The sequence below is a fragment of the Chiloscyllium plagiosum genome, chromosome 9 (assembly GCF_004010195.1).
Source record: "Chiloscyllium plagiosum isolate BGI_BamShark_2017 chromosome 9, ASM401019v2, whole genome shotgun sequence".
Lineage (NCBI taxonomy): Eukaryota > Metazoa > Chordata > Chondrichthyes > Orectolobiformes > Hemiscylliidae > Chiloscyllium > Chiloscyllium plagiosum.
In genome coordinates this window covers 8,201,531-8,225,407 of record NC_057718.1, presented here as the reverse complement: position 1 = coordinate 8,225,407, position 23,877 = coordinate 8,201,531, and the positions used below count along the sequence as shown (strand labels likewise).

Below are 23,877 nucleotides of genomic sequence, written 5' to 3'. Positions count from 1 at the left end.
GAAAGACCCTATACAGACAACAAGCAAATGACATCACCAACCCAAATATATAAATAGAAAGCAGGAATCATGTACACTGCTTCGCCTGAGGCCCACTGAAGGTACTACCTAGTAGGGTGATGAAACATGGAAATGAACCTCCCAGCTCAGCCAGCAAACTTACATCCAGAACCTCAACCTGAGCTACAAATCTTCTCAAAACTCGCTTTCAATCAGATCCCCTCTCATCCTTCTAAATTTCATTGAATACAGATCGAGTCCTCAACGGCTCTTCATGTGACAAGCCCTTAATCCCCAGGATCATTCTTGTAAACTTCCTCTGGACTCCCTCCAATGCCAGTACATCATTTCTTGGATATCTGGCCCAAAGCTGCTCACAATGCTCCAAACGCACCCTGACCGAAGACTCATATATCCTCAGTATGCATTTCTGATGTTGTATTCTAGCCCTCTTGAAATGATTGCTAACATTGTATTTACCTTCCTAACTGTCAACTAACATGTGTATTAACGTTAAGATAATCCTGAACTAGGACTCCTAAATCCTTTCCAAAGCCTGTCCCTATTCAGAAAATAGTCTGCACCTCTATTCTTTCTACCAAAGTGCATTACTTCACACTTTCCCACATTGTTTTCCATCTGCTACTTCTTTGCCCACTCTCCTAGGCTGTCTAATTCCTTTGGCAGCCTCCCTGCTCACTCAATGCTATCTGTCCCTCCACTTTGTGTCACTTGCAAACTTAGCAACAATGCCCTCAGTTCCTTCATCCAGATCATTAATGTATAACGTGAATAGTTGTTGTCCCAACACTGAACCCTGCAGAACTGAACTAGTCATTCGCTGCCATCCTCCAAAAGATTAATTTACACCCCCCCCCACCCCTGCCTTCTTCCAGTCAGCCAATCCTCTATCCATGCCAGTACCTTGCTCCAACATCATGGGTTCTTGTTTAGCAGCTTCCTTTGCGGTACTTTGTCACAGGCCTTCTGGAAATCTCTCGCTCTGCTTTGTCTAACTTGCCTGTTACCCCCTCGAAGAATTCTAACAGATTTATCAGACCTGACCTCTTCTTGATGAAGCTGTATTGACTCAGCCCGATTTTAACATGCACTCACAAGTACTCTGCAATCTCATCCTTAATAACAGACTCTAAAATCTCACCAACAACCGGGGTCAGACTATCCAGCCTGTAATTTCCTGTCTTCTGCGTCCTTTGCTTCTAAAACAGGAATGTTACATTAACAATGTTCCAGACCTCTGGGGCTCTCCTTGACTCATAGAGTCAAAGAGATGTACCTTTCAGTCCAACTTGTCCATACCAACCAGATATTCTAATCTAATTTAGTCCCACCTGCCAACACTTGGCCCATATCCCTCCAAACCCTTCCTATTCATATACCCATCCAGATGCCTTTCAAATGCTGTAATTGTACCAGCCTCCACCACTTCCTCTGGCAACTCATTCCATACATGCACCACCGTCTATGTGAAAATGTTGCCACTTAGATCCCTTTTATATCTTGTTGCTCTCACCTAAACCTATATCCTGTAGTTCTGGACTCCCCCACCCCAGGGAAAAGACCTTGTCTGTTTACCCTATCCATGCACCTCATGATTTTATAAACCTCTATGAGGTCACCCCTCAGCCTCTGACGCTCCAGGGAAAACAGCCCCAACCCATTCAACCTCCCTCTATAGCTCAAACCCTCCATCCCTGACAACATTCATGTAGATCTTTTCTGAACCCTTTCAAGTTTCACAACATCGTTCCGATAGGAAGGAGACCAGAATTTCACACAATATTCCAATACCTTCACAGTTTCCTTCAGACTTATTAATGACTTGGATGAGGGAGTGGATTGCACTATAGTGCAATAACACAAAAATAGATGTATAAGGTTAAAAATCACACAACACCAGATTATAGTCCAACAGGTTTAATTGGAAGCACTAGCTTTCGGAGTGCTGCTCCTTCAGGTACCCTGATGAAGGAGCAGCGCTCCGAAAGCTAGTGCTTGCAAATAAACCTGTTGGACTATAACTTGGTGTTGTGTGATTTTTAACTTTATACACCCCAGTCCAACACCGGCCCCTCCATATCAAAAATAGATGGAATGACAAGTGGTAAGGATGACACACACAATCTGCAGAGGAATAAAACAGATTATGCTAGTGAGCAAACACTTAGCAGATGAAACATAATATGGGAAAATGTGAGGTAATGCATTTTGGTAACAAGAAAAGGGGAGCTGAATATTATTTAAAAGGAAAAAGCTGCAGCATCGAGAGTTTTGGAGTCCTAGTACATAAATCACAAGGCTAGCATGCTGGTTCAGCAGGTAATGGGGGAAGGCAAATGGAATCTTAGCCTATTTTTCAAAGGCAATGGAGGATAAAAGAATGGAAGTCTCGTTAGAATTATGCAAAGCGCTAGTTTGATCACACCTAGAATATTATGAACCATTTGCTTTTCCTTACCTAAAAAAAGATATTGCAGCATTGGGACAGTGCATTGAAAAGTTTCACTAGATTAATCCTCGGTATAGAGGGACTTCCTGATCATGAGAGGTCGAATAGGTTAAATCTATACTGATTGGAATTTAGAAGAATGCAAGACAACCTAATTGATTGTCTTGATTGATTGATTCTAATTGAAGAATCTTAGCATATTGTCAAGGAGCTTGACAGGATAGATGCAGAGAGGTTGTTTCCCCTATGGGAGAATTTGGATTAGAAGACATCCGAGAGTCAGGGGTTGCCCTTTTCAGACAAGATGAGGAACTTCTTCTGAGGGGAGTGAATCTCTGGAATTCTTCCACACAGAGGGTTATTAAGACGGGATAATTAAGTATATTCACGTCTGAAATTGACAAATTTTTAATCAGTAAAGGAATAAATGGTTTTGGGAAAAAGGCAGGAAATTGAAGTTGAGAATTATCTGATCAGCCATGATCTCATGGAATGGCAGAGCAAACTGGATGGGCTGAATGGCCTACTTCTTCTCCTGTATCTTGTGGTCTTATTTGTTCGTAGCTTTTCAGAAACCAACCCATATGATTCCGCCTTAATCAATAGCATCAGATTGCTATGCCAACTCTTTTCTAGATAATTAATTCCACTCTGTGCCTTGTTTCCTTCCCTAATCCCTTAAGAGGCCATGATCTTTCAGAGTCATGTTAATCTGAATGGAAACCAGTTGGCCAATTGTTGCCCGAGGGACCTTATTAGCATAGATGGAAATATTGTCACTTCAAAGCTGCACCAGTGAACTGCAGCATTTACTGAAAAATCACTCCCATAAATAACAAATGTGTGTAAGGACAAAAGAGGCGCACCCTTGAAAGATAATTTCTAGAGAAACTTTCAACTGGTTGCAGAATCTAGACATGGGCTGTGATTTGGCCTTTTTATTTCACTGTAAATTTATTTTTCCCACACTTAATTGCAATTTTTCCTCAAGTAATTGTGCTGGATAATTCTGAGAGTTAGTGCTCAACAAAACAACACTGTACACTCATTCAACACTTTTCTAACAAGAAATTCCTGCAATTAGTTTGATTTAGGTTACGTCTGTATGCACTACACCAGCTCAGATTCTCAAACCCAAATATACTGTTAAACCCAATCTATCTCTTCACCTACAAAAAAGCAAGTCTAAAAAAGCAAATAATTGTTGGGGAGGCAATCTTTAGCCAATGAAGTTGCTTTAAATGGCCCTAAAACTGGTCAACTTGGGAGATTCAATTGTACAGGTGTCAAAATTGCACAGCCTGTAGCATATGCTAAGACTATTGTTCTTGCCTGGACTTGAAAAACCAACTGTTCCAGAGAAGTTGTGCTTAAGGACTCAGTGACATGATACTACAACAATAGAGCTGTTGACTAATCACAGTAATGAACCTCTATAAGTCTACAACAGAGTCAGACAAGAGATGAGGAAAACACCCTAGTAGTGAAGAGTTTTGGGAACCATTAGTCAAAAGTAACCTGTTCATCACAAGCTGCATTTACCAGATGCCACCTCTTGTATTGCTCATATACCATGTCCCCATGTAATGGATAATGGTGGTGTAGTCATAATGTCACTGCAGTAGTCATTCAGACACCGGAGCTATTGCTTTGGTGGTAAGAGTTCAAATTCCACTATGACAGCAGGTGAAGTTTAAATTAACGTTGTTAGTCAATCTGGAAGGAAAAGCTAGTCTCAGTAATGTTGTGTGTGAAAACCTTGTCTTTGTCATATAAACCCATTGGATTCACTGATGCCTTTAGGAAAGGAAATCTGTTATCCTTCCTGTTTACACATGTCTTCAGGTCAACAATAATGTGATTCACTGTTAACTGTCTTCTGAAATGACATAGAAAACCACTAGGGACAAGAACAATTAGAAAAGGGCAACAAATGCTGGCCTTGTCAACAACCCCCATGTCGCGTGAAGGAACAAAATATTATGCAGGTTCCTGAAAGATGTTTTGGCATATCGGCTTCCCATGCTGCACGCATTCCTATGTTTCAATAGTATACCATTGACACCTGGAGCATTCTTACACACTGTATTGAAGCACAGTGTTGGAATATAGATACTGTTGAGGATAACTGAGCCTGTTTGAGTTGCACAACAGATAGAGTGAACCATATTCTGAACCACAATAAAACCTTAAGTTATGGCAGACTTAGGCCATTCATTCCATTGAGTCCTCTTCATCATTCAAACACAACTGATATGTTTCTGAAACCAATTCTCTTGTCGTCTTCCCACAGCCTTTGATCCCCTTACTCAAGAAGGACCTATCTACTTCTGTCTTAAATACACTCAGTGATTTGGCCTCCATAGCCCCTTGCACCAATGAGTTCCATAGATTCACCACCCTCTGGCTAAATAATTTCCTCCTCCTCTCAGTTCAAAAGCATTGTTGCATCACTTTAAGACTGTGCCCTCAGGTCCTAGTCTCTCCCACTAGGAGAAGTGTCTTCTCCATGTCCAAACTCTACAGACCTGTCAATATCCAAGTTTCAGTGAGATCCTGTTTCATCCTTCTCAACTCCATTGCATTCAGACCCAGAGTCCTCAGCTGCTCCTCATATGATAAGCCCTACATCCCTGGGATCATTCTTGTGAACTTCCTGTAGTGCACTCCAACACCAGCACATCCTTCCTTAGATACGAGGCCCAAAACTGCTCATAATATTCCAAATGTGGTCTGACCAGAACTTATACAGCCTCAGCAGTACATCCCTGCTGTTGTATTCTAGCCCTCTCGAAATGAGTGCGAACATTGCATTTGTTTTCCTAACGGACAGTCTTTCAAAACATACTTTTTCAGTCTTTTGTTTTGTATTCATAGCTAGCTGAAACCGATATGTCATCATTCTCATCACAACCACCACCACACACCCCCCTCACCTTTCATTGTCCTCTGCTGGTTTTTAAAGGTTTCCCAAGCCACTGGCTTCCCAGTGATCTTCACCACATTCTAAGCTTTTCCTTTTGCATTTTTCCTGCCTTGACTTGCCTTGTCAGCCATGGTTGCCTCGTTCTCCCCTTTCTTCTTCCTTGGGACGAATTTCTGCTCTGTTTCCCGAATTACCCCCAGAGACTCCTGCCATTGCTGCTCCACAACCTTCCTTGCTAAGCTCCCATTCCAGCTTGCCAGTCTAAGAGTTGACATCATCTTCTCATTTGTTTTGCTTGTTTATCTGCTGTGATGGATTCCATCTCCTTGTTGAGCTAAAACTGTAAGTTTCCAAGGTGCCATTGAAACAGGTGAACTGTATCAAGTCAGCATCTTACAAATTGGAGGCTGTCCAACTGAGAGAACCTGGAGCATCCATTCTCTATGCAGGCTGAATTGGGCTTATCACTGGTAACTATCTCTCATGTTATGTTAGCACTGCATTGCAAGTGAAGAATCCCTCTCCAGAATGCAAACCTGGCCCAATATTTGTGGAGATGCTGAGCTATCTAAACATCGGGAAACCCTTTAGAGCTGCCCAGTTGAGTCCAAAGCAATGCAAAGCACTATGTGTAACACTAGCCTGGTTGCAGGGGTTGCTGGAACCACAAAATGTTTTGATTTCTATCCATCTTTGGACTTCACTCAAGATTTTTATTTTCAGGTATTACTCCCTTAGCTTTCAGCTCTCCGAAAGAATCCACAAGGAGATGGTGTTATGTGCCCATCACTGGAAGGTTTGTTTTGAGTGTCCACATGCTGGTGGACTTGCATGTTTCATGTCTGGTGCCGAAACCCCCTCAAAGTTCTTCTGAACTTATGGCTTGCCGCTTCGAGGAACTTCGTTTCCAAGATCCATCACGAGAAGGCACGGCTAAACGCTTGACAATGGAGAGGCTGTGTATTAACAGAGACTAACACGTTTGTCTCTCATTTATGCACCGCTGCTCACCAGAGAGGGCAGGTGAAAACGAGAAGCAAACTAAAGCACAACAGTAGAAAGCTTCCGATTTTTCCTCATCCATGCAGTAAATGTATTACATAATGCAGTGGTGAAATATTTTTGCCCAAAACATTAAAGGCCCACTGTTCAAATCCGTATTCTAATTTGTACAGGAGTTGAAATAATTTGCCGCAAACCTGCTGAGATGTGAGAAAACAATTCATTCAAGAGAGTTTTGGTTTTAAATTGAAAAATTGACAAACTTCACCTCTGATGCTCGTTCACCAGAGGGAACAAGAGGAAGCACATTACATCATTCAGTCAAGTGCCATGTGTTTACTAGCTTGAGAACACAGCCAGTCAGCGAAGGAGAACAATTTGCCACGAATAGGCTAAGAACAAAGAATTGCTCAGTGTTCCGCAATATTCTTTTTGTACCACTCTACAGAAGCCAGAAATAGAAGTTTGAAAAGATGATTCTGACAGATACCACATGTTGGATTGGTTCCTCCTTTCTCTCTCTTCCATCCCCCACTTCTCCATTCAGACCCACTCATTCATGCAAGTATTCAGTTCACTTGTTTCTTGTAGCCTCTGCTTTCTGTTCTTTATTTTTTAGCTGACAGTGTAATCCTCTTGAGATGGGTGGAGGAGTGGAAAGAGAGAGATGGTGGAGCAGGATAAGAAGGATTTCCCAAATCCCATTAAGTGAGAAAGGAAATGAAGTGTAATCAGAAAGAATCTCATCATAATACTGTAATACTGATAAATTAACAAGTAAAAGCAACACAGAAATCTGATGAAACCCAGTTCTCTGGACTCTCAGTTTGGGCAGCTAGACCACTGAATGGTCTTTATCTCATCATAGGTAAAGGTAAGGCTCTGTAATGACACGATGGCACCTTACGTTTATTTAACTCCTTTAACATCAGAAAATGTCCCAAGTGCTTCACTGCCATTTGTGGAGCAACCAAAATCAACAATATATATAAGGCCAAAATGAGAAGAACACATATCTTGGAAGATCTGAGACCAGAGCAGATTGCAGAGATATTGATGGATTTGAACTCAAGGATGAACATTTGAAATTGAAGCTTGTAGGTCAGTTGGCATGAGGATTCTCATATGAATTTTCTTTTGAGAGTTTATTTCTTTTCTGTATGCCTGTTCCATAGTTCAAAGAGAATTCTGTGTGGTTCTTTGGAGTCAACTGTCAATGTTTTATTTCACTTATCAAGGAACGGTCTTAATTACGAGTAGGCAAGTTAGCAGCTCAATTGAAAACCATTGTCCAAAATAAATCATGTTTTGTTTGTTTTTCTTAAACGTTTGTCTTCTCTCTGTTATTCAGCCTGTTGTTTTAAACAAACACCGAATGCTGGGAAACTCAGCAGATCTGGTAGTATCTGTGGAGACAGAAACAGAGTTAACGTTTCAAATCCAGTATGTCTTTGGACTCGAAACAATAACTCTGTTTCTCTTTCCACAGATGCTGCCAAGACCTGCTGAGGTTTGGAACCCTGAAGATTTCTTCATTCTGATCCTTGCTCTCCAGCATTCTTCAGAGAAGAGCTATTTTTGATATTGTTGCAGCCAGACACAGTATAAGATTCTCCAACTCATTATGGTTCTAGCCAGGATACCTCAAACTGTTGGTTATTGGGAGAAAGCAGAAACAGGATACTGAGTTGGATGGTTAGCCATGATCGTATTAAATGGCTGAGAAGGCTCAAAGGGCCGAATGGCCTCCTGCTCCTATTTCGGTGTTACTCCCAAGTGAGGACGAATAATAATGGTTCCCCTTCTTTATTCACCCAACCCTTCAGTTGGTGTAACAATGTTAACCTGAAAAAGAATCTGTTCCCTTGTGAATACCTTTCTCCCAGACACCATGGCCTTTTTAAAAAGGAGCCAATTTATCAGGTCTTCTTGAGTTACAAAGAGTGAGTTTATTGATTACTCTTTATGAGATGAATTAGCAGGCATCCACATATGGTTGAAATTGAAGGTGGGCTCAAATGGATGGAAATTTTAAAAAAAGGTTTTATTAAAATGGATCTAAGGATCAGTCTGAGTTGTCCATGAAAAGCAGATCATTGAACATTGCGGCCATTGCAGTGAAGGTTACCAGTAGTGTTGACATTTGGCATTGAACAAACCAGTAGGGTATTTGAGGTGTCTGAAAGTTAGCTGTAAGCGACAATTCCATGAGTATGAATATTTCAGACTGTTGCTTAACTAGTATGTGAGATAGCTGTCCCAATTTTGGCAGTAGCTCCCAGATATTAGTGAGGAGACTTTGAAGGGTCAACAGGGCTGAGTTTGCTATTTTGGTGCATTGGTCGATGCCAGGTGGTCCATCTAGTTTCATTTCTTTGAGAATGTTTTAGTGGTTTTATTACAACTGAGTGCCTTGATAAGCCTGTTCAGAGGGCAGTTAAGAGTCAACCATATTTCTGTGATCTAGAACTACATGTAGGCCAGACCAGACAGATTTTCATTCCATAAGGGACATTAGTGAACTAGATGGGTTTTCTTTTTACAATAAAAACCGAAAGAACTGCAGACGCTATAAATCAGAAACAAAAACAGAAATTGCTGGAAAAGCTCAGCAGATCTGGCAGCATCAGTGGAGAGAAATCAGAGTTAACGTTTAGGGTTGAGTGACCCTTTCTCAAAACACACTTCTGATGAAGGGTTGCTCAAACCGAAACGTTAACTCTGATTTCTCTCCACAGGTGCTGCCAGATCTGCTGAGCTTTTCCAGCAATTTCAGTTTTTGTTTTGAGTTTTTACAATGGCGGGTTTGTGGAATAACCAACAATACAAACGTGATTCAGATCAGCAAAACCAGTTGGATGGAATCTGCAAATAAACGTCAAAGTGATACTGAAATAGCGCTTGTTATGTGAGGTTGTAGTTCGGACCCCTCGCAGCAGTTTGGGGAGCACCTGAACAACAACAGTGAATCTTGAGTATGAGAGGAAGTGTGTGCCAAACTCCCATTGTGATCCAACATAGTGACAGGGGTCCTTGCTTTGAGTTCTATCAGATTCTAAGAAAATAAGTCAGTTATTTTAAATAAGATATTGTTATATTTGACAAATCAAAGCATTGAACTTTCTTTCCAATGAGGTCGAAGGAGGCTGGTTGTTAGCTTACTGATGTTGACAAATAATTAATTCTCCAGCGTCTTCAAATAGTATTGAAAGGTATCTACCAGGCAGGGAAGGTGATAATGCAAAGAAGCAAACAGAACTTTGTCAGGATAGTTCATACTGTCTAAAAGCAAATTACTGCGGATGCTGGAATCTGAAACCGAAAGAGAAAATGCTGGAAAATCTCAGCAGGTCTGGCAGCATCTGTAAGGAGAGAAAAGAGCTGACGTTTCGAGTCTAACTGACCCTTTGTCAAAGCTTTGACAAAGGGTCAGTTAGACTCGAAACGTCAGCTCTTTTCTCTCCTTACAGATGCTGCCAGACCTGCTGAGATTTTCCAGCATTTTCTCTTTTAGTTTATACTGTCATTCAGTTTTGAAAAGGTACAGAGACAATGATAGTATATGAATGTACATGGAGTGACTAAGATATTAATCTGGAAGAGGACATGGTTCTTTGAAGGAAGAATAATGAATATCAGGGAGTGAATTGCAGGCTGCAATCGAATTGAAGGTTTCAGTTTTATCATTTTGCATGTGTGACAAATGAAAAGTTGATTGCATACTTAGACTGCTTTTGTGAAGATATCTGATACTTTTAATTACCTTGGATGACCTACGTGCTAAATATTCTATTTTCTAGTGGCTCCAGTCATTCTTTCTACTTAATTATGTCTTTGGCGCTGTTTCATTAAAGGCAAGTAAATTACACAAAGTTTGGAGTTCAGGCTATGTCTTGGAAAATGTAATGCCTTTGAGGGATTCAGGTGGAAGAAGAAAGGCATTGAACTCACTCTGCCGTGTGAAACATGGGTGCTCATTTTAAGACTATGCCTTTGTGGTGAAACCTGGGAAGGGCTTGTCATACTCTTTTTATTATTATTACCAAGTTGTAAACCTCTATTCTTCTGTGTCAAGCAACTCTTCATCCTGCCCAATTAAGTGCCCCCCCTCACTCCTCAATTAACTAGCTCAGTTGCCCTTTGGTTTGTGGCATATCAGTAGTAGAATGGTTGCTAACTCTGCTATGTAACAAGTAGCTACATTTCAAAGAGTAAATAATGGTGAGAATGCTTGGATGTTTTGGAGAATAAGATGGTTTGCAAATGTGAGGTTTTCCTGTATTGTACAATCAATTAAAACTTGTGTATTTCCCATCCATTTAATGCTAGTCTTCAAAGCCATCTTTGAAACGGAATCGTGTGGGAGTTAGGAGCATTTTAAAATGTCCTTCAATGTTGGCTCTTACTCGTTGCTCTAATCACTCAGCCCTTTTCATGTAACAGTTCCAGGGCACAGTGAATTGGGGCATTTCAACTTCATCTGAACAGCCTCTTCATCAATCTCAGTAATAGCACTGTCATTGTAATCTCCTCCTCCCCCCCCTCCCCCCCCCATTCCTCCTTATTCTGATGGCCTACCAGTGATTACTAAATAGTTTCCAAGAGCACAGCAGAAGGTGACTGTTCAGTCCATTGTGCATGTGATGGCTCTTCGAAAGTGCTATCCATTAGTCAACCTATCTCATTAGTTACCCATGGCACTCCGAGTATATCTAGTGCTCTTTTTTAAGTTAATACTGATTTTTTTCCACCATCCCATCAGCACTGACCTCCATCCTTCAAAACATAATAAATTAAAAATATTTTCAACATCCACCCCTCCTCACCCCCCCCATTATCTTAAATCTGTCTTAAACTGGCTACACCACCAATAGAGGAGGCAGTTAGACTGCAATTTAAAAAGCAGTAACATATGGGGTTACAGGTGGAAGACGAGAACAGCACTTGGTGAAATACCAGAAAGGAGAAAGTGAGGTCTGCAGATGCTGGAGATCAAAGTTGAAACTTTATTGCTGGAACAGCACAGCAGGTCAGGCAGCATCCAGGGAACAGGAGATTCGACGTTTCGGGCACAGGCCCTTCTTCAGGAATTCCTGAAGAAGGGCCTGTGCCCGAAACGTCGAATCTCCTGTTCCCTGGATGCTGCCTGACCTGCTGTGCTGTTCCAGCAATAAAGTTTCAACGAAATACCAGAAAGCCAACTAAGATGCCTCTGTGCTGTAATAACTGTGTGATTCAGTTCATCGTGACCATGCTGACTTTCAGCAACAAGAATTCAGCTTGTCCCACACACTGGCCCTTTTCCCATAGCCCTGCAATTATTTGTCCTCTTCAGGTACTTACTCAATCGTTTTTTTGTAGCCGGAATTGAATCTGCCTCCAACATCCCTGCAAGTAGTGCGTTCCAGATCCTAACCACTGACCTATTTTACTTCCTCTTTAAAATCCAAATTCCCAAATGATAAATTATTATACCCCAAATCATTGTACGCATATATCCCCAGATCTCTCTGATCCTGTCCCCAATTTCTTTTCTATTGCCTCTCTTTGTTCGTTCTTTCCATCAAATATGTCTCATCATATACCTCTGCAGTAAATTGTCCAACTTGCCCATCTCCTGTTGAAATCTGTCATTAATCACAATTCTTCCAAACTTTATGCTCCATCACATTTTGAAGTTGTGCCCCTTACACCCAGGTTTATGTTGTCAATATGCTTCAAGGACAGCAGTGATCCTAATACTGACCACGGGAACCTTGCTGTATACTATCCTCCAATCTGAAAAACGCTGTTCTGTGCACCACAAATGTCTGTTTCCTGAGTCTCGCCAACTCTTATATCCATGTTGCCATTGGTGATCCATGGAGTTTATCAAGCACCACATCGATTCACTATCCTCCATCTGTACCCTCATCAAGCAAACAACTCAATCAGGTTAGATAAACATAATTTGCCTTCACTGAAAACCACCACATCTGTGGAGAGAGAACAAGCTAACATTTTGAGACATTTAGACTCAAAACATTAGCTTGCTGTCTCTGTATGGATGCTGCGTGACCTATTATTTCCAGCATTTTTAAATTTGTCTTCAACAATTCCATCCTTGATCAGTCCACTATTGTTAAAATTGAGCATTCATTAGGATTATCAATTCTAAAAGCTTTCCTGGCACCAATGTTAGTTGCCATCCTTGCAACTTGGCATACTTTTTTAAAAAATTTACAATATTCCCATTGTCTGATTGTCCTGTTGTCCTGCCAATGAAAACAGCTCCCTACAACACCATCAGAACCCATCACTTTTTAACACTTCTACTAAATCTCCTAATGACTGAGTTATTATTGTTTTTCCCATAGGGGAGGTGCGCCTGACCCCAGAAGACTACGCCAGAGCTCAGAAGTACTGCAAATATGCAGGCAGCGCCCTACAGTACGAAGACGTGGGGACCGCGGTGCAGAATCTCCAGAAGGCCCTCAAGTTGCTCACTACAGGGAGGGAATGAGTCCCAGCCCAACTGTACCCACACGTAATTTGTGTCCTCTCCACTGGCACAAAGAACTAACCAGTATGTTGCTCCACTCCACCCTTGCGTAACTAAAGAGCCTTTTGTTTCCCCATTGGCATCCCACTTTGATCAACGGGCCATGATGCATTATTTTATCCCAGTGGAAAGAAGAATATGCCTTGGGTGCCAGGTATAAATATTAATGGCTTGTGTCTCCTAGCTAAGGACTTTTTTTAAAATGGCACTTGTGATGGCAACACTAAAGAAAAGTGCATCAGGTTCTTAAATTCTGCTGCTTTTTCTGTGATGTAACTGTCTTGTCTACGGGCATTACAGTAATTTAATGTAACTATAGTATTCCCTTTCACAGCACTGAGCAGGTTAAGTGGGGGTATCATGTCCTACTTGGCTCATTCCAACAGCAGAGCATAATTCACACATCAACCCCCTCCCTTCTCTTTCCCAACTTCCTGACATCTTGTCTAAGAAGAGCCAGGTCCATAGCTGTATGTTATGCAAGTTAGCTCGACTTTCAAATCCAGCTCGCTTCTCAGGCTTCAGATATCATGGGGCTTTTACAAATGCAAAAAGTGCAAATGCACCTCAGAACAGTGGGACACCATGTTCTTCCAAGCACATTTGAAAGAAGGGTGGTGGGTATCTTAATTTTGTGCACAGTTGTTTTCGAAGCATATCTTAGATGTTATTTGCACAGACAGCCAAACCTCATGGTGCCAGTCAGCAGCACCTTCCACTGTCTTTTGAAACCCAATTTGAATGTTTATCCGAATATCCATTCAGAGGAGTAATGTAGCTTTGGAGTTCATATAACCAGTTGCCAGAGGAGATGTTCAGTATGCATGGAGAAGTGTCATTAAGCATGATGTCTTGTAATAAATAAATGTGTATCAGACTGTTTCTCTTTATTTCTGGGATGTAAGGTGAGATAAATTGCACCAGCTGTTAAGAGAGTGGTGTGTGTGTGTGTATGGCTAACAATAAAAATTACCATTCATTAATTGTTTGCAAAATAAAATAAGCTTACTGCAACATAGAGTCAACGCATAATAGGTTTAACATTATACAATTGTTCTTGACTTGCTCATGACAAAGAAATTTAATAAAGAATCATTGCCCATTTGGCGGTATTTCTCAAACCAAGCAAAATGCCATCATCAGTGAGTACGTCCACTTCCCATTGGCAACCAGATCCAGTGGGTCAGATTGCGACAAATGTGAAGTGGTTCCACCTTTTTGTTACTTGTGCTGATCAAACCAGAACAGAAATAAAACAAATGCATTGGACTTGTCACTTTATTGTACCATTCTGTCTATGACAATGAGGTATTCACTCTACAGTGCACATTGTGACTATGTTGCCCATCTTTCATGTTTGTTATATCTGTCTCTAATAAAAGTAATCAAGTCTGCAGCATAATATGTGAGGATTTTTTAAAAATCATTTGTGTTAGGCATGGTTCCTAGGCAGTGTTCTCATCTCAACTCAAAGTATGGATGTTAGTCCCACTCCAGAGACTTGAGTGCTATATCTAGGTTGATATTCCAGTGTAGTATGGCACATGTGAAAGCTGGCATCAGGGTCCCAAATATGGGGAGAGAAATGTGCCTTGAGCAACCTTCATTTGTCGGTCTAAATATCACTCAAGCTATCTTGCCATTTATCTTGTTGCTGTCCAGAATAGCTTACTATGTGCACATTGGCTGGTGCATTCCACTGTTGCAGATCAAAAGCATTTTCTTGATTCTAAGGCATTTTGGAGCATTGTCAAAGGTTCTTTGTATTCATAGAATGGTTCCAGCACACAGCTGTTTGTGCCATGTCATGTTTATGCTGGCTCTCTGCAGGAGTAATTGAATTAGTCCCACTCCCAGCCTTACAAATTTAACATCATAGGATCAGTTAGTGTTGTTGGCTGGACCATCTTTTATTGACATTTCCAAATGCCCCAGTGGGCAGTTAAGAGCCAAACACATTGCTACAGCTCTGGAGTCACGTGTATTCCAGACAAGGTAAGGGATGGAAGCTTTCCTTCCCTAAAAAACATTAGTGAACCAAATGGGTTTTAAGTGACAATTGACAGTCATGACATGGTAGCCAAAGGCTGTTTTTTTTTATTGGATTCATATTTTACCATCTATCGTAGTGGGATTCAAACCATGGCCCCAGAATAATAATCTGGTTCCTGAGCGACCAGTTCAGTGCCTTGACACCACCTCGTCCCCAAGTTATAAATCACAACACCAGATTATAGTTCAACAGCTTTATTTGGGAGCACTGCTTCTTCATCAAGTAGCTGTGGAACAAGACAATAAGACACAAAATTTAGAGCAAAAGATTACAGTGACATGCAACTGAAATGATATATTGAACAAACCTAGATTGCTAGGCGAAAGTGAAGACTGCAGGTGCTGGAGATTATAGTCAAGATTAGAGTGGTGCTGGAGAAACCTCACATGCTGCCAAACCTAGATTGCTGTTAAGTCTTTCATCTCTTAGCATAGGTTGCAGGTTTCGGTTCACTCGTATATAAATCCCAAAACTTCTTTTTCATCACGTTCTCGAGATAACTTAAAGTCCCGTTTGAAAGCCACGACTGAACCAGCTTCCTCCACGCAGTGTTTTCAAGATGCTAAACACACGCTGATAAAAAAGGATTTTCATTATGGAGATAATGTTGCCGTTGACCCCAAATTGCTGTTCTCTCGATCTGAGGGTTCCAGCTCTCCTGTATATTCATCATGTTGATAGTTTATATATTTTGTTTTTATTTGCATAGAGCAATTATCAATGTCACACATTGGATAACCAATTATATTAGAGGAGGCCTCTCGTGGCGGTGGCAGCAGTAATGCCAGGCAAAGCTGGACACAGTTCCACCCTAGCCCGGGGTTTCCGGCAAGTGAGGACCAAGTCCCAGACTGAATTCCCCCGGCCCAGACTCTCGGACTAAGCTTGGGATCCAGGTCCACAATTGGTCCCGGGCGCCTGAAGGTGGAGAAAGACTGTCACGGCCCCCGTGTATCCGTCTCCCGATGTGGTGATTTCCTGGCATGGTGGTGTTGTGCCAGTGCAGTTGTCACATTGCTGTGTAGAGATCTTCTCCAGTGTCCAGATATTCCAGAGGCCCGCAGGCAGTCTTGGCCTGGCATGGTGGCCATCTTCAGAGGAGACTTCTGGCCCAGTATCCAAATGTCTGGCATGCCCTTCTCATCCCGGTATCCAACTGCCTGGCGTGGCCAACCCATCCCGGTATCCACCTGCCTAGTGTGGCAGTCTCATCCTGGTATCCAACTGCCTGGCATGGGCAACTCATCCTGGTATCCAACTGCCTGGCATGGCTGTCTCAACCCTGTATCCAACTGTCTGGCATAGCTGTCTAATCCCGGTATCCAACTGCCTGGCGTGGCTGTCTAATCCCGGTATCCAACTGCCTGGAGTAGCTGTCTCATCCCGGTATCCAACTGCCTGGTGTGGCTGTCTCACCCCAATAACGTCTTCAGGAAATTCCATCAATCTTGAATCGGCCTTCGGCCCAGTATCCAACTGGGAGCCATTCACCGAACTGTGATGAAATTTGTCTTAATTTCTCTTCTTTTTATGAATATGTATGACTTCTGTTATTGATGTGAGAGCCATGGTGGGGCAACTTCTAAAGCTTTCCACTGTATTCTTCATGTATAAGTTCAAGTGACAACAAATTTCTATTCTATTCTTATGTACTACAGGTCATTCTGTTATAATGCTCATTTTGTAAATGCAAGTTCGCTGTAATTCGATTGATGAATCGGGGGCACTGTTTCTAATGCACGAACTTTTAAAACGTGTTCACCGTAACATGATTACATCGCCAACACTTTAAGTGCGATTTTTATATAATGTGGGGTTGTACAAGAACAGAACCATTGTGTTATAGAGGAACTGACTGTACTTGAGGAACATAAGAGTAGGAATGGGCAATTAGACCCGTCAAGCCTGCTCTGTTATTCAATAAGCTCATGGTTGTTCCAATGACTCCACATTCCTGCCTACCCATTGTAACTTTACACCCCTTTACTTATCAAGAATATATCTCCACCGTGAAAATATTCCAGTACTCTGCTTCCACTTCCTTTTGAGGGTGGCACCCCTTTGAAAGAAAACATTTCTCGTCACCTCTGTCTTAAATCGGCAACCCCTTATTTCTTCACAGTGACCCCCCACCCACCTCCTGTTCTCTAATCTCCCACAAGAAAAAAAATACTCTCCACATCCACTCTTTCAAGGCCCCCTTGGACCTCGAATGTTTTATATAAATCACCTCTCACTCTTCTAACCATCAATGCTGTTCAACTGCCCTTTCTAACCTGTAACTGTGGGCACTCACTTGCAGTTGTCACAAGAGTTAAATATATTTGGGTAATCATTTCTAGTCCTATGTAGTAGTGAAATCTAACTAATCACAGTAGTGCAATGACAATATTCTGCTGTTTGTTTCCCGTTTTTACAGAATAGAATCACTACAGCATGGAAGTAGGCCATTCAGCCCATCGGGTCCACCCAAACCCATCCCTCCAGCCCTCCCCAACCTTATTCCCCGTCATCCTGCTTTTCCCATGAATGATACAGTAACCCTAGGCATCCATGGACATCATGTGCACTATAGTATGGCCAACCTACTTAATCTGCACATCTTTGGACTTTGGGAGGAAACTGGAGCACCCGGAGGAAAACAGCGCAGACACGGGGGGAATGTGCAAACTCCACACAGATAAGTGGAGAGCAGAGGGAGTCAAGGGTCAAGTCCCGGAGTGGGTGCAGAGCGAGTCCTGGATGGAGGGCAGTGTGTGGAGACAGCGTGGCCTCGTGTTCTGAAGTCACGCGGACATGAACTCAGGTTGGAAAAGGACTATAACTTGAGTACTTTATTGATACTTTTTATTATCTTTCTGGACTTTTAAACTCAGTATTCCCATGCTAACTTTTTTACTATTTCAACGCTGCAAAACACTGAAAGTAGCTATACCTGGGTACCGTGTAGTTGAGATGGTGCTGAGAGATGGCACTAGAAACTTTCACTGCACTCATTCGAGACCACATGACAAGAAAGGCTATTCTATGCTATACTACTCTGTTCCATTCTATTGTTCTAGAGACATTTATATGCCTTTAAGTATGGGTGATGTTCTGATGCATAGGGTAGCATCTGATCTGAAGTAGACTCTGTGTTTGAGTCCTATCTTGGGCAAAGGAGCGTATATCCTTAACACAACCAAGTAGCTTGAATATCAACCTGCAATGCTTTCTGAGACAGCAATGGTAGGCATGAAGAAAACCAGGAGAGATTCCCATTTGAAAGCATGACGGAAAGAATATTAGAGCCATTCCCATCCCTATCCGCAACTCCAGGCTACATCCGTGTAAAAGGTGCATGTTACTGCAGTAGTTTGGACTCCAAGTGAATTGTAAGATACCCAGCTGCCTTTAGCCATGTACCCACTTTTCTAAGACATGACAAAACATTCTACCCTCTGCAACGACCCTCTGGGTAAATAAATTTTTGCCAAAAGTCTGATGATTTATTGAAATAACCCCCCCCACCCCATACCATAGTCTTTACATTTCCTTTCACATCTCTTAATCATTTTAAATTCTATTAAACCTCATGTTAACTTGACTTGCTCCAATAACAAATCTAGTACTTTATTGTTATAAGACCTGAGGGCAGAATGAGGCCATTCAGCCTATAGACCCTGCTCTGCTGTTCAATTAGGTAATGGCTGTTTTGGCTCACCTCTTTTCATGCCTATCCCTCAGCACCATTGATTTTGTTACTGTCTATCTCTCCTTGAATATACTCAATGAGCTTGACAGCCCTCTGTGGGAAAAATTCCAAAGTTTCACTTCCCTGGAGGAGAATAAATTCCTCCTCCTCTCTCTCCATTTTGTGACTGTTGAGATTGTGCCCTCTAGTCCTGGACTCCCAAACAAGGGAAGACAACTTTTCCCTCATCTGCCCTGTGCAGCTCCATAAGCATCTTGCATGTTTCAAAGAGATTGTGTCTTCTAAACTCCAGTGTGTAGAGGCACAAACCGCTGAGCTTTTCATAAGAAAACCTCCCTATGTCAGGTTCAAATTTGTAAACCTATAGGCCAGTTGCAAAAATGTTAGAGTCTTATTATAAAGCATGAAAGATTCTTAAAGGATTTGACAGGGCTGATGTGGAGAGTTTATTACCCTTTATCCTTTTAAATTCAAAAGCCTGCTTTACTTACAGCCCAAAGACTGCAGCATTACACCACCAGCTCCATCTTTCCCCAGGGCAAATGATGAGATCCATAAATGCTGGCCCCGCTGCTGACATGTCTCTACCATAGATACATAAAATTGAAACAGCTTGCCATTTACACCTGGTTGTTGTTGCTAGGCACTTCTACAAAAGACGTGAGTCGAGAGTGTGGCACTGGAAAAACACGGCAGGTCAGGCAGCATCCGAGGATAGGAGAATCATCGTTTCGGGCATAAGCCCCCCCCAATTCCTCATGAAGGGCTTATGCCCGAAACGTCGATCTTCCTGCTCCACGAATGCTGCCTGACCTGCTGTGCTTTTCCAGCATCACACTCTCAACTCTGATCTCCAGCATCTGCTGTCCTCACTTTCTCCCACAATAGAAATGACCCCAACAAAGTGCCTGGGAGTTGCTATGTCTAAGCTACTCACCAACTCCATTAGTAGGAAATACACCTTTTGATCCATTCTGCCACTTCACAGATTTCCTACCATACCTCCGCTCCAACCCCATACTGACTGCTGTAGCACAATACAGATCCGGGTCTTTGAGGCCTTTTCAGGTATAGTGATAATGTCCAGGAGGCTCTGGCTCAAGACCCAATATGCTCCCACAATGCGTCATAACATTGATGAACTGGTGATTTGAATATATATATATAAAAATGCATGTCTTTGAGGATTTTTGAGATGTCATGGTAATGTCCCTAACTCTGAGCTGGTATTATCACCTACCGACCTAGTCATAACACTTATGAACAGGTTGAGTATGGATATGTTATGCTTAAAAGAGCTATTGTGGTGCAATGGTAGTGTCCCTTCTTCTGGGCCAGAAGTTTCTGGTTTAACAATTACCTGCCCCAAAAATATGTCAGAATGTCTCTGAAAGAGGTTGATTAAAAGTGGGTCCACTGCAGGTTACCTGGTGTAAGCACAGAGTAGCTGAAATGTCGGCAACTTGCTGAAAATTTCATCTGATAAAGGAGAACCGTATCAAATTTAATTCACTGAATTCGACCGAATGTAGGTCTTGTCTTCCATAGGCGATGCATAGCACACAAAGGTCTCTCTTGTTCAGAAATTCAAATGAAAGAGCATTTAATTGCAAGGTCAGCTGTAATGTACATGGACTAATCTCAAGTGTTCAGAAGCCTGATTACTGCTGGTTTTAGTTTTATTAATATGTTCCAGCTGATGGGAAACCGGAGCTGGTTTGTATTTTACCTGTGTGCTTGCAAAGCGAGGCAAGGGTGCTCTTTGCTTTTGTTTATTGTGTTCTGTCCCCAGTGCAAAGTGGAGTAGCAGAGTACAGCTTCCACATGCTGGGAAATGAGCTGTGTTATCGACACGGCTGATATCCTGGGCCATACAATGTCCTTAGAGAAAGCTGTCTGTCTCTGAGCAGGGATCAGTTGTTGCGTTTACTTCATGTTTCAGACTGTGACCATCTCACAAACAATGGGAGGAACTATCTTCTCCATTTCCAACCTTTAAAAGGCCTGATTTAAAACTCAACTGGGTCACTCGGTGATACTTCACTGAGCGTATTGTGATTACCCATTGTTTAGGTCCTTGCTACTACATTACGATTACAAGTACTGCTAATTTGAGTGTACCAGATAATATGAACAAGTCTGCTCCATAATCACTGGCAAATGTCAATGTATCTGAAGAGCTATGAATCTATCTGGCTTCATAAACTACCACTGCATTTTAATTTTAAAGGTCAATCCACATACATGTTACAATAGAATAAATGGGGGTGGGGGGGGGGGTGGGCTTGCAAAATGTAAGATTGAGTGGAGTAGTGGAATCCCCTAAATTATGGAGTGAGTCCACACCAACTCTCCAAACGGCATCCCACCTAATCCCTGTATCCTTGCATTTTCCATGGCCAATCCACCTAACCTGTAACCTGTACTTCTTTGGACGGTGGGAGGAAACCAGAACACCTGGAGGGAACCCACACAGACGCCGGGCGAATATGCAAACTTTACACATGATGTGGAGGTGCCAATATTGGACTAGGGTGGGTAAAGTCAGAAGTCACAGAGCACCGTTGTGGGTGGCACAGTGGCTCAGTGGTTAGCACTGCTGCCTTACAGCGTCAGGGACCCAGGCTCGATTCCAGCCTCGGGCGACTGTCTGGAGTTTGCACATTCCCCCCACCGTGTCTGCATGGGTTTCTTCCGGGTGGTCCAGTTTCCCCTCACAGTCCAAACATGTGCAGGTCAGGTGAATTGGCCGTGCTCAATTGCCCAGAGTGTTAGCTACATTAGACAGGGGTAAACATAGGGTAGGGTTACTCTTGGGAGGGTCGGTGTGGACTTGTTGGGCCGAAGAGCCTGTTTCCACACTGTAGGGAATTTAATCTAATCTAAAACCAGATTGTAATCCAACAGGTTTATTTGAAATCACAAGTTTCAATCGCTTTGACTTCACCTGATGCTCCGGAAGCTTGTGATTTTAAAAAAGCCTATTGGGCTATATGCTGATGTCATGTGACTTCTGACCTTGTCAAGGTGCAAAGAGATAGTCACCTAAGGGTGGAATTGAACCTGGGTCCCTGACATGATGAGGCAGCAGTGCTACCCACTGAGCCACCAAGTGCCCTTGGTGATTATGACAGCTATGGGTAGGGTAGACAGGAAAAGAAAAGATCAATAACCGGGGTGTGGGGGTTAAGGCAAGTGGCAGAAAGTTTAGAGAAGATGGGAGGAAAATCCTTTTCACCCAGAGGGTGGTGGGAATCTGGAACTCTCTGCATGTAAGGTTGAGAGAGGCAGAAACCCTCATTACACTGAAGAAATATCCAGATGTACATATGCATAGAAGACTACGTGCCAAGTGGCTGGAAAACGGAATTGGAGCAATTAGGTGATTACTTTTGAACATATTCTGTGCTGTGCAGTTTTTAGCCTCCAGACAGAACTGAAAAAAGCACAAAGTCGTCATGGTCTGTAACTCAATAGGGAAGTTTTATTCTGTACCTGTGTACTCTGTAAAGCCCAAAACATGTCTGAGCAAGCCCAGGAGCACTGGCTGAGGACCTACCTGCATCACATAACTCACCTCTTAAAAGGACAATATCTCAAAATAATATACATCAACTATAATACATAACACTCCTCCCCTTTATTTTCAAAATTTCCCTTGAACAAACCACCCCAATGTCTACATAGTTCCAAACACAGCATGGGTGTACAAACAACAAAACTATTAATATGGTCATGATAGCCATCTCCATTAGGTACGACAATAGGAGGCGCCATTTCATTAGAGAGTTCTATTCAGTGGGTATCTGTCATCCTACCTCTGATGGAGGATTCACCTTTGCAATCTTCGGAACCTCAGGTAAAGATGGCTCACCCCAAGGGAACAGAGACAGTCTCTTCCCCAGGGCTGGTACCCGAATTGACTACAGCAGCTTGCTGCAAAGGCATTGTGCTGCTGCCTTATTCAGGCTCTATGGGGATGGCTGGTTCCAACACTTGGAGGTGTGCTGCTAACAGCTGGTCAGCATGCCATAGCCACAAGGATCTCATCCTGGGTTTGGATTGTGTTGGATATGGCATCAACTCAAGCCAGGTGCCCACTTGGCAGTAGCATTGTCACTCTAGGCTGAATATTGGTCACCCTGATGAGATAAACGGAGTCCGTTTCCCTTCTGGGCATTTGTGATTATTGATTCTTCTCAACAATCTCATGCATATGTTCAGGTAGCAACAAGTCAAATGTGGTTTGTAACTTCCTTTTAAATAGCATGTGCACCAGAGATGTGTTTCGGAACATGGCCAGAAGTCTGTCGACTCAATAATGAGTGACCCCTACCTCGGACACATTGGATGAGTGTTTTAACAATTGTACCAATCATTCCGTAAGACCGTTGATCCAGAGAAGATAGTGCACCAGATGAAGAGCTCTGGCTCGAAACAGCGATTCTCCTGCTCCTTGGATGCTGCCTGACCTGTTGTGCTTTTCCAGCACCACACTCTTGACTCTGATCTCCAGCATCTGCAGTACCCATTTCTGCACCAGCCAATCGCAGGACACCTCAGGTCCACACCCAAGCATGACCCCGACCTTTCTGTAGCCTGTCATTTCAACACAGCATCCTGCTCACATGCCCCCTTGTCAGTTCCTCGGCATGCTTCTGTGCTCCAGCGAATCACAACACCAGCTGGAGGAACAATATCTCATCGTTAGACTATGTTATGGACTAGACCAGGCCACTCAAAACGCTCTTAAGCAGGCAGCCCAGACCATAACTTGGAAATCTGTTTCGCTAAGTGTATAGTGAAAATTACCCGGAGTAAGTTAACTAGGTTGACTACTAGATTTTGAAACAGACAAAAATTTATTCACAAGATTACACAATGAAACACAAAGGACAGGATAAAGAATCCCTACAGAACTCAGTCTATCCAAACTAGACTTAAGTATGCTGTTCTGAATATACACAACATTCCCAATAAGCAAACCCCCTTTAAAAACCAACATAAATGGAAAACATGCTTACAGGTTGAAATTGAAGAGCAGAAAGAGACAGAGAGTTTCCACACAGCTCACTGTTGAACTCCCAACCAGTTCTGGACTGAATTAAACTGCTCAGCTCAGCTAGAGAGCTGACTACTCCCCTTTCATTCTACAGGTCACTTCTAAAACATGACCATTTTGGCCTGAAGT

At 42.4% G+C, this 23,877-nt stretch overlaps 1 protein-coding gene across 1 annotated transcript in view; it reads left to right on the top strand.

The window, feature by feature from the left end:
* Positions 1 to 14,338, top strand: part of vta1 (vesicle (multivesicular body) trafficking 1) — a 180,484-nt gene extending 166,146 nt beyond the window's left edge. Inside the window, exon 8 of the mRNA XM_043695332.1 lies at positions 12,755 to 14,338. Within this exon, the coding sequence (XP_043551267.1) occupies positions 12,755 to 12,900 (146 nt within the window). The 3' untranslated portion in view covers positions 12,901 to 14,338. The remainder of the gene's footprint in view (positions 1 to 12,754) is intronic.
* The last annotated feature ends 9,539 nt before the right edge of the window (positions 14,339 to 23,877 follow it).